The 12,182-nt window shown below is 37.4% G+C and overlaps 1 protein-coding gene across 15 annotated transcripts in view; it reads right to left on the minus strand.

Annotated features, from left to right (window-relative positions):
• brsk2a (BR serine/threonine kinase 2a) overlaps positions 1–12,182 on the minus strand; it is a 324,106-nt gene that overhangs the window by 8,454 nt on the left and 303,470 nt on the right. For all 15 annotated transcript variants that reach the window (XR_012400417.1, XR_012400416.1, XM_073943185.1 and 12 more), the window contains 2 exons: positions 7,406–7,586; positions 3,618–3,707 (listed from right to left, as the gene is read on the minus strand). Coding sequence is in view for 13 of the 15 variants with exons in the window: in XM_073943185.1 (XP_073799286.1) it covers positions 3,618–3,707; positions 7,406–7,586 (271 nt within the window). In the remaining 2 variants the exon portion in view is untranslated. The remainder of the gene's footprint in view (positions 1–3,617; positions 3,708–7,405; positions 7,587–12,182) is intronic.

Below are 12,182 nucleotides of genomic sequence, written 5' to 3' on the forward strand. Positions count from 1 at the left end.
TTCATTAACTAACGTTAACTAACATGAACATATACAGTGGTAAATGTACTGTTCATTGTTTGTTCATGTTAGTAAATGCATTAATTAACATTAAATAATGAACCTTATTGTAAAGTGTGACCGCCTGAATAATAAAATATATAAATGTTTATTTGAATAGTTTATTATTCATTTACTAACTCATTCTGAATGATTCTAAAAGCCACCAACTACTCTTGAATACAAATGGTTTGTAAATAATTCAATACTGAATTTAGTAAAGAACAATTGATAAGTAATAAAGTATGAAAATACAACTATTAAGCACATTATAAATAATTCAAGAACACAGCATTTGTAGCTGTATTTATAAACTGCTTACTAGCGTCTGTTAATGTAGAGTTAATGCGTAACAGATAATGAACTACTATTTGCTAATGCTTAATAAATTATTCATAGTGTGTAGTTATTATAAACTGTTACCCAAAACATTTTAGTTTCAATTATTGTGTCATTCTGATCTGTTTCATCTACAGACTCATTCACTGAAATATCCCCTTTCGGTAAAATTATTTTGTGAAATGGAAACGCTTAAATGATTTACATTTACATGTAATTACACAGTCATGTCTGAGAAAAGCTTGCTTCAAAAACAAAAGGGCATCTAAAAGTAGAGCATGTAGGGTTTCTGATTTAGTTTGGAACATACACTATAACTTGGAATCATGCAATTTTTGGCTGCAGCTCAGTTAAGTTTTGTATTTTGCAATTTTTTTTTAGATGTGTTTAAAGTATATCAATTAGGGAGGCATTAGGGATATTGATTCGATACCGCAGCTGGTATCGGCCAGCTGGTACCGATCCAAATCTGATCTTGCGCGTGTGCTTCGGTGTAATTTAAAGCCAACAAAAACCATGAAGGTAGCCTATTATAAAGTTGTCTTTTAGGCCTACTTTATCCCCTACTATATGTCCTAAAGCTATTCTATAGTTTAATGTGAAGTACAGATGAATATTCAAGTAGTTAAATTCATGTTCAATTCAGCGCTTCCCTCCGCTGCGCCTGTCAGTCATTCTTCATTTATTCACAATTCAAACTGCGTGTCACGTTTGTTTTATGACGACATGAAAAAACTCTCCAAGACTATTTGTTCCTGTTAATATAAGTAATCCATGGAGAAATGCATTTAGTTTTGCATTAAATGGGTTTATTTTGACCTGCAGCAAGGTGTTCATTGTTGTTTTCAAATCAAGTCTTTTTCTTTCGAGGGGTATTCTTTTAGTGCTGAGAATAGTTTGAAAAGCCTGGCTTATTGTGGTCAAAGTAGTTTATTAAAATAATAAAAGTGAAACTGATGGCCTTAATATGCATTGTCATTAACAGAAAAGGGAATGTTTATCAAGTAAAACTGGCCCCAGACTGTTTAGTTGAGGCTGCGGGAAAATATCAGTCTTTGCTTAAAGGCTGGTTATTTTACCAAGGATTAGCGGCAATAGTAGTAGTCTATAACAGATTTCAAAGAAATCTTGATATTAAACAAAGGAAACATAAGCTGGACCACAACAGATCAATGCCATCACGAATGCTGAAATAATGTAGCCTAGTTTAGAGCAAGCATCATGTTTTTAGTTAGATTGTGTCGTCTGTCATATCCAGTAGGCCTATGGGTCTGTTACTTTCACTAAAGAAGATATATTATTTGAGTTTAGCACCAGAGCTTTAAAAACTGTATTATGTAAAAAAAAAAAAAAAAAAAAAAAATATATATATATATATATATATATATATATATATAAACATATATTTGAATAGTTTTTTAATCATTTACTAACTCATTCTTTATGATTCTAAAAGCCACTAACTACTCTTAAATACAAACGATTTGTAAATAATGCAATACAGAATTTATTATTGAACAATTAATAAGTAATAATGTACGAAAATACAACTATTAAGCACATAAGTTTACATTTTAAGACTTTTTATTTAAAAAAATAAATGTTACACATACTGTGTGCTATGGAATGCAAAAACTTTAAAGCTCATTATCTCAAAATCATTCAGAACTCAGATAGAACCTTAACCTCAGATAGATAATTCCAAGGTGACGATTTGTAGACGATTTAAAAACTGCTAACTAACATCTGTTAATGAAGAGTTAATGCTGAACAGATAATGAACTACTATTTGCTAATGCTTTATAAATGTTTAATAGTGTGTAGTTATTTTAAAATCTTACCCAAAAAAATGTTTCAGCTAAAATTATTGTGCCATTCAGATCGATTCTCTTTGAGATGTATGTGTGTACCAGACTCATTCACTGAAGTATCCCCTTTCAGGCTTTGCTTAAAGGCTGGTTATTTTACCAACGATTAATGTCAAAAGTGGTAGCCTATTACAGATATTAAAGAAAAGTCTTAATATTAAAAGAAGGAAACAAAAGCTGGACCACAACAGATCATTGTCATAATGAATGCTCAAATAATGTAGCCAAGTTTAGAGCAAGCAACATGTTTTAGTTAGATTGTGTCGTCTGTCATATACATTAGGCCTATGGGTCTGTTACTTTTACTAAAGAAGATATATTATTTGAGTTTATCACCAGAACTATGGAAACTGTATTATGTTTAAAAAAAAACAATACAGGATCAGGATTGGATCTGTATCGGTAGATACTTGGAATTTTGATATCGGCATCAGATTGGTTCCAAGGAAATGGTATCGGTGCGTTCCTAATATCAATAAAATTATATTTTCCTGCACTAGAGATTAAATGTGAAACTCATTCAGCACAAAGAGAAGCTCCACTGGTTAAATCGACACTGTAAAGACCCATAGCAAAATAGTTATATGAATAAGTATATAAATTCACTTCTAGAAGATGGCTACAATAAATAAATACATAAAAAAAAATCAGGATTTGTGTTTTTGTTTTTTTGTTGATTTAGTAAAATAGCTCAATAGATGGTACACTGTCAGCAATTTTCTTTAGAATCTACAGTAACTTACTGGCAACAGTTGTGTAGTAACTTACTGTAAATTAATGACAGCAAAAGTACTGTATTTACATTTACAGCACCATTTATATTGCTCTAAGCATTAACAGCATTGTATATTTTTACTGTAAACAATACAGTAATTTTCACAATGCAACTTTAAACTACAGTAACATACTGCATAACTGTCCTACAGTAAAATACAGTTCACAGTACATTCCAATACTGCGTCATTTACAAAAACTGTTAACAGTGTCGCAGACCAAAACCTAAAGTTATCCTGGCCAGAAATGTTTACATTACCAGCCCAGATACATCACGCGAAAAGGACAAAGTCTCCTAAAAGTAGAAATGATAAAGCTGAGGTGCATAACTTTTAGGGAATTCTACTGTTAATGCCATCTGAGAAATGGGAGCAGCAGTGTGACTAAAGGGAATCACCACAAATTGGAAAAGTCCCTATTTCTACTAGCATCGCCAGGGATTACTTTAGGGAAGGATTGTGTGCACATATTGTAATGCTGTGTTGTGTTGAGTGAGGGTTGGGGCATGCATAATGGAGGAGGGGTATAAACAAGCATAAGAGGGAATGTGGGGCTCAGGTTTGGGTGGGGGAAGGGATAGAAGGGATTTATACTCACCAGACAGCTGCTGGACCCCTGGTTGATCATGTGTGCTTAACAACTGCGCCTGAATTGTCTCAACCACCCGCTTAAATCGTCGACTTGGCCCTATAATACAAAGTAACCGGTTAACATTTTTGGTTAAATCAAGAAGGCCGTAGCTTCCCTAAATCCAATTAGGTGATTACTTATTCAGGGTACTTGGTTTCCATCCTCATGAAAAGAGAAAGGCATATACAAAATTAGGTGACATTTTATTTTGATGGTCCATTTAAGTATTATTAGAGTGTCTGCCTAATATCTGATACTGTTCCTTTAACAGACATTTAACTGACTATGAGAAACATTGCAAGTACATATCAATTAACACTAACGCTAACCGTAACCTAACAGTCTACTTAAAATCTAATGAGCATTAGTTGGAATGTAGTTGCAATATAACTTAAATTTAACAAACCCACAGTCAAAATAAAGTGTGACCCAAAAATAAATTAGGATAATCTGGAATGCTAGAGCCTTCAGTAACGTGAAAATTTATTGGAACAATACTTGTCCCTCTAATCTAAGCCACGAGGACAACAACATTTTTCTTGGACCACACACTGCAGTGGATAAAAGCTGCTGTTGGCACTATCATGATGAGACATAATGGATATTAATGGGATAACATGAGGGAGAATGATGCATTAGCCAATATCATCATTTATTTTTAGGTGTTCTGTTTATCTTTTGTTGCTATTGAGACATGTGCAATATGTTGATGGGAAAGCTAGACTTTGCAAGATGTTATTTTGTCTCTACACCAAACGGAACTGTTTCTGAATGCTGTTCCTTACAGGACAGTAGAAAACTCAGAAAAATACAGTTGAAGTCAGAATTATTAGCCCCAAAATTGTCCATAGTGTATGAGTGTGTATGGATGTTTCCCGGAGATGGGTTGCAGCTGGAAGGGCATGCATTGCGTAAAACATATGCTGGATAAGTTGGCGGTTCATTCTGCTGTGGACCCCAGCTTAATAAAGGGACTAAGCTGAAAAGAAAATGAATTTGATGCTTTTATGTTGTGATTTGTGAAATTTACCAGTAATTCTAGAGTAAAAACTGACACAGAATTTTGAATCCTGAAATGTATTAAATCCAAATGAACATATAAATGCATAGTTTATTTTTTTGTAACGATAAATAGACAATTTTTAGATTTTTTATGCTGGTCCCTTGGGTGATTTAGGCCTGTTATGATTAAGGATGTACTCACACTAGAAACAGTTGCCTTCCACTCTTCCCACACTGCATTTTGCCTTCCGAGCCTAAGCACGCTTACATCATCGATGATGCGTCTGTTTAATTTAACAGGAAGAGAAGTGCTCTTGCTCAGCACAGTGGCGATTGCTTTAATTATATCATTTTAGTTGTTTGGGACGCAGTGACACATCAGTCAAATATTTTGCTGAAGGTGCAGATCTCTCTCTCTTATTTGCGCGCGCGCACTAACACACACACATAAGCACCAAGCACACACACAGGCAAAGCTCTCTCTCTCTCTCATTCGTACACACACACACACACACACACACACACACACACACACACACACACACACACCTCTCATTCGCGCGTGTGCTCACATACACACACAGCAACAAACAAGCTAAACACAGCATCACGCTATTTCATTTACACACATACATACGCGCGGTCGCTCGGGAGTCGGGACCGATATTGCTAGACAGCCCGCTCCCGTCCCAAATTAAACCCGTTACCGACCGCTCCCGCGATTTATTCAGAAATGTATTCCTGCGCCGCAGAAATCTGGTCGGGTCCCGCGCACCCACGGGACAGCCGCGGGAATGCAGACCTCTAGTTTGTGTCTATAATAAACATGACAGTTTGCGTTCATTGACAAGTAAAAACAATTTCCAAATGCATATTAAACAGTCCCTTAAAAGTGAAGACGCATCTTCAGCTTCGGGCTTAGAAGCGCTTTGCACTCACACTTCAAGCGTACTTAGCACAACCAAACCATGCTCTGGCACACGTCTTTCAACCAAGCAAGGCCGGGCCAACTGAACGATGCCTGGGCCCGATTCGGAGCACTCGCATGGATCAGATAGCATAGTGTGAGTGCACCCTAAGTCTAAATAAATGACACCACCAACAGGAGGTCCCTGTATTAATCAATGATTGACTAATTATTTCAACTGATGTGTTCAAATCAGCTGATTGATTTAAAAACTAAGCAAATGCCGATTACACTGAATGATTAGTTGGTCATTGATTTGTTTAAAAACAGATTAATTCTGGATTAAATTCCCACAGTGTTTCACTAAGACATGACCAGAATAAAAATAAAGAAAGTTTAAGTCACTTAAAACTAACTTGTGTCACACTTTAAAATACAGTTGAAAAAAGTAAATAAAATAAGAAAAATAAAATAAAATACAGTTCCAATAGTTAATGTATTCATGCTAACATGAACTAAAAATGAAAAATAATTTTCAACATTTAATACTTACAGTTAATACTACAGCATTTATTTATAGGTAATTTTATCAACATTTTCCAATACATGATTAGAATCCAAAGTTGAGATACATTAACATTAGTCCTGTGAGTTAACAATGACTCTTTTATCATTAACAATGGCTCTGTCCACAGAAATACAGGAATGTTCAGGCACTTTTTTCTATGTGGTTTCACTGTTTGTCCACATGAAATTGGAGAATCAAGTGACAGAAACTAAAACTTTCAGAAAAAACAGGCCAGAGTAAAGATTTTCAGAAACTCCAGGTACAGTTTGGTCAGTGTTGGGGATGCTACTTTGGAAATGTAATAGATTACAGTTTACAAATTACCCTATTTAAAATGTTATAAGTAGTGTCCCTTTTTGATTACTTTATAAAAGTAAAGTAACTGGTTACATATGATTACTTTCGGATTACTTTTAAGTTTCTAATTGATATTTTCAACTAAATCATTTTCAAGCATTTATATTAAGCAGGGGTGACCTCACAGTAGTTGTTTTCATATTTACACTGACTTGTATGCAATTTGCTGGGAAAAATACTTTGTTCCCCTTTAACAGGTTGAGATAATGTCATTATCTCCACCTGTTGGTTTGGCGTGCCTTAACATGCATCATAGCTGTTTTTTTGTCTGTTTGTTTTTTCGCATTTTCATGTGGACAGAGATGTTTTGCTTTCAGTTCGACAGTAATCAACCATAAGGAACTGTTGCTTGTTTTTTTATTTTTTTATTTAATAAAATCATTCAAATCTCTTCCACCTTTACTTCTTCCAATTGGCCATAAAATGAAAATAAATAAAATAAAAGAAACTGCTTTCTTGCCGTTTGATACTACAGTGCTACTGTATATTAAATTTATTTAAAAACATGTGATCTTATGCCCTCCATATCATTAATTAGGGGACAGGCGACCCATATCATTAATTATAGTATACACTTCATCCCTTAGTAAATGCTTGTTCTTGCTTGTAAAACAACAATTAATATTATAGCATAAATGGTTGCCCACTCCTCCTTTTATTTTCTTCATTTACTTCCATGGTATTTTTGTTCCGACCATGTATGTCAATAACTGCTGATTTTCAACATTCTTCAGACTATGTTCTTTTGTGTTTAACGAAATTTATACATTTTTAGAACCACTTGAGTAAATGGTGAAGAAATTGAAATTTTGGGGTAAACTATCCCTTTAAGCTGTTTACTGTACATTCAATTCAAGCTACACTTGCAGGCTTGATGAGCAATGACGTAACAGTGGGGTGGATTGCAGTTGCTGTGATTACCTGAGAGCAGAGTGAAGGTGACTGAATAGATGCCATTTTCCTTGTTGGCCGCAGTGCTCTCAGTGTAAGTGATGTCCACCTGGAACTTAACAGGCTTTTGGAAGACAGTGGGGCCAGCGGTGGACTTATACTCGGCTCGAAAACTCGTCTGCGAGATGACGCTGTGGCTGAGGCTGGGTATCTGAAGGAGAAAAATTGACAAGGTTTAATTAGGGTTAGGGTTAGGGTAAGAGTTAGGCCAGTCTTATGTTGCATGGGAACAATGTGTGAGTCAAAATGATTGATTTTCCTTTAATGCCAAAAATCATGTTCCATAAAAATATTCTGTAGACCTTCTACTTTAAATATATCAAAACTACCTTTTTGGTAGCATTGGTGACAACTTCATTTATAAAACTTTAAAGACAGCATAATCTGGACGTGGAGACTTTTATTTTTAGTGTGTTGTTGTACTTTCAACTGAAGCAGAATATCGAGTAGGTAAAGTATATGTCACAGTGTTGCCAACTATTTTCAATGAAAAGGCGCTAAGCTCTGCTTAAATAGTCACTAAAAGTCGCTAGATTACGCCATACGTCAATTTGCATATTTCAGATGTCATCAAGTTAAGCCATTTCTGTTTGTTTAACAGTTTATTAGATTCAACTTTATTGTCAATACACATGTACAAGTACAATGCAACAAAATGCAGTCAGTGAGGGGTATAGTTTAAAAGGGAGACAGGGGGAAAAAGCTGTTCCTCAGTCTGCTGGTTTTTGTCCAAGGGAGCCTGAAGTGTCTGCTAGAAGGCAGGAGTGAAAACTGTCTATGAGCAGGGTGAAAGGTGTCCTTAAGAATACTGTGTGCTCAGCGAAGAGTGTTTCCTCTGGATGTCCTCTATGGCTGGCAGTGTGGTCCCTGTGATGCGTTGGGCAGTTTTCACCACCCGCTGTAGTGCCTTATGCTCAGCAAAACAGAGCAGCTTCCATACCAGACTGTGACGCAGTTGGTCAGTATGCTTTCTATTGTGCAGCAGTAAAAGTTCACCAAGACGGCTGATGAAAGCTGGTTTTTCTTAAGTTGCCTCAAGAAAAACAGGTGCTGGTGAGCCTTCTTGACCAGGCTGGAGGTGTTCGTGGTCCAGGAAAGGTCCCTTGAGATTTGGGTACCCAGGAACTTGAAGGATGAGACAGGCTCGACGACCTTCTCATTGATGTGGATGGGATCACGTGAGCCTGTTTGTCCCTTCCTGAAGTCCACAATGAGCTCCTTCATCTTGTTGGTGTTGTTAAGGGAGCAGATTATTATCTGTGCACCAAGTGGCCAGATGCTGTATTTCCTCCCTGTAGGCAGTCTCATCATTATTGCTGATGTAGACCAATCACCGTGGTGTCATCTGCAAATTTGATGATGGTGTTGGATCTGTTCACAGGCCTACAGTCGATGGTAAAAAGGGAGTAGAGGAAGGGGCTCAGCACACAGCCCTGTGGTACACCATTGTTGAGTGTGACGGTGGTGGAGCAGATGTGGCCTGATCTAACATTCTGTCTGTTAGTCAGAAAGTCCATAATCCAGTTGCAGAGAGACCTGTCGATATCCAGGTCTTTAAGTTTGATCATTTGCTTAGAGGGTATGGCAGTGTTGAATGCTGAGCTGAAGTCAACGAACAGCATTCGTGCATGAGTGTTTTTATTGTCCAGGTGTGTGAGTACAGAGTGCAGTGCTATGGAGACTACATCTTCTGTGCTCCTGTTGCCACGGTAGGCAAACTGATGTGGGTCCAATGTGGATGGCAGAGAGTCTTTTAGATGTGCCAAAACCAACCGCTCGAAGTCCTTCAAGATGATGGGTGTAAGTGCTACGGGGCAGTAGTCATTCAGGCATGTTGGGCTGGAGTGTTTTGGGACTGTCACAATAGAGCTGGTTTTAAAGCAAGTTGGTGCATCTACAAGGTTAAGCGACAGGTTGAAAATGTCTGTGAATACCCCAGTCAGCTCTTCTGCACATGCTTTGAGGACCCGCCCAGGAATACCATCTGGTCCAGCAGCCTTACGCACATTGATCCGACTCAGCGTGGTGTATACTTCTGAGGAAGTGAGTGTGATAGGAGAGTGGTCGGTTGAGGAAGTTATCCTGTTGTAGGATTTTTTATTGTCTCTTTCAAAGCGGGCATAAAAGTCATTTAGCTCATTCAGGAAGGAGACATCTGTGGCTGTGGGTGTGGACTGGCTGGGTTTGTAGCTGGTGATGGCCTGGATGCCCTGCCACATGCGCATCAGAGTTGGAAAAGTGTTCCTTTAGCTGTCAATGTCTGTGTGAGAGCCACGTGTGGCCTGGGAAGCAAACATACTCCAGTCTGTGTGTTGAAACCTGTCCTGGAGTGTGGAGTCTACCACCACTGTCCACACTTTGATGGTCCTCACTGATGGCTTCACACGGTTGATGAGGGGTGAGTACTTGGGGATGAGGAACATAGAAAGGTAATCTGATTGACCCAAGTGGGGGAGGGGGGTCACAGCGTATGCTTCAGCCATGTTTGTGTAAACATGGTCTAAGATTTTGTCTCCCCTTGTGTGGCAGAAAATGTTTTGATGGAATTTGGGGAGCACCGTCTTTAAGTTTGAGTGATTAAAATCCCCCGCAACAATAAAAGCAGCCTCCGGGTGAGCAGTCTGTTGTTTGCTGATGGCTGCATGAAGTTCATTCATACCAAGCTTGGCATCAGCATCAGGAGGAAGAGGAGCAGCAGCGCTCATTTCGAGCACTTCCACCTGGCCGGGCAGGGCGCTCAGCCTGAGGTGTTCTGGTGATCTCAGGGATGAGTCGAAGAGTGCTAAAAAAAAAACTGCCCATAATACACAAACTACTATCAAAAATCTCCTGTTGGGTGTACGATGTAAAGGCACTACTGTTCTGCACGAACAGACCCGAAATGAGCGGAAATAATACTGCTAATACTGCTAAACTAGAGAGACGCCGGGCCTCGCGATGTGTATGCGCCGACTTTCTTGCCTCATAATCCCTATTATGATTAGTAAAGGGGTATTTATATTAACACTTCGCTTTATATATGCATGTCCATATAACAAAATTTATAGATGTTTGAATACAGTATATCAATATAGATGTACAGTAAATTTGCAGTAATCTCTCAGACGAAATAAACTCAGAAAAGTTTAAAAACTGTCACTAAAACATCTGTGATTGTGAACGAGGTCAAATTAAATGTATTAATTACAAAGGTAGTACCGCACACTCCCGGTGCTAAATCATTTGCCATAGGTACGCAGAAGACTGATCTGCACACAATGCAGGTCAGAGAGACTGCTGTACGAGGACTGGGTCGCCTGTCAGTGTTCTGAAGCGGGGAGGGGCCTTCGGCATCACCCGCAGCTCGTTGATTGACGGTACACTATGGGCACATGAAAGTCTATACATATTCTCCAGTAACACAAAAAAGTTGCTAGATTTGTTGCTTTATTGAAAATTCGTCACTTTGGGGGTCTGAAAAGTCGCTAAATTGGCAACACTGACTTGTCAGGATTATGTGTGCAAGGGCACCCACTAATATCCAGTTTTAATAACAGATATAGCGTTTCAACATATGCTCAAGGTCTTGAACTCTTGAAATGCAAAGTTGATTACCTGCTTCAGCACATCTGGTTGAGTGTTTTATATGAACCTGAAATATGACTGAGCTCTGCAAGTCAGTGTGCATCCAAATTTAAAGTGGGTAAAAACAAAAACAAACTAAAAAATAACATGAAAATATAGTTTTTTTCCCCTAAAAGTACTGGAATTTTTTTTTTGGCTCTCAATGGATACACATACATTATCATCAAAATTATTGCTATCACAATAAAATACCAGAAAATTTGTGATATAATTTTAAGTCCATATCACCTATCCCTATCAACATGGTATTAAGACTTTGATATACGATTACCAAGCCTATTTATTTCAGTGTACTAACTTCTATTCACGAAATAACTATTTACCTTAAAAAAAAAACAATGTGAGCTAGCAAATTAAGCATTGTCACGAGGTCTTTAAAGGTGATTTTGTCAGTATTTATTTTTTTAAACCTCAGATTCCAGATTTCCAAAAAGTCATATCTTGCCCACTGTATTATCCTAGCAAACCATACATCGAAAGAAAACTTACCTCAGTTTCAAAATATTAACACTTATAAATATTTTTGTTGTCCAGGGTTACATATTTAAGACTGGTTTTGTGGTCCAGTTGTCACCAGGGGGCGACCCCTAGGGGTGGCCACCCCTGTGTAATCTCTGGCCACCCCAATATGATTTTGCTGTTAATATAACAATTTTAAATGCAATTATGTAAATTTACAATAAATAAATAAATTAATAAAATTCAGTCACTAAAATTAGTTCAACCGCAGCAGAAAAGCTGACTTTACCATAATAATTTCAAGTTCATGGCTGTATTACTTAAAAAAAATTTTTTTTTAAATTAAGGGTAAAGTTCTTCTAACATAATTTGTTTAGCATTGTTTGATGATGACAGACGAAACCCAACTTTGATTTCACAAGAGTTTACAAGGTTTATTCACAAGGTTGGGTTCACAAGTTTATTTAACACCTCCCTTTTTTGCTGGTTGACTCACAAGGGTCAAAAATCTCAATGATTTTGTGGATGTATTTTGCAAAAAGGTACATCGATAGCAGAAGCTGTGTTGATATTGTGGCTTAAAACAGAACAAGGATAAATTACATTATTAGGGTCTGTATAATGAGTGTGTTTAAAATGCCTTTTGTTCAGTTTGTTCATTTTT

The sequence above is a fragment of the Danio rerio genome, chromosome 25 (genome assembly GCF_049306965.1).
Source record: "Danio rerio strain Tuebingen ecotype United States chromosome 25, GRCz12tu, whole genome shotgun sequence".
NCBI classification, from domain to species: Eukaryota; Metazoa; Chordata; class Actinopteri; order Cypriniformes; family Danionidae; genus Danio; species Danio rerio.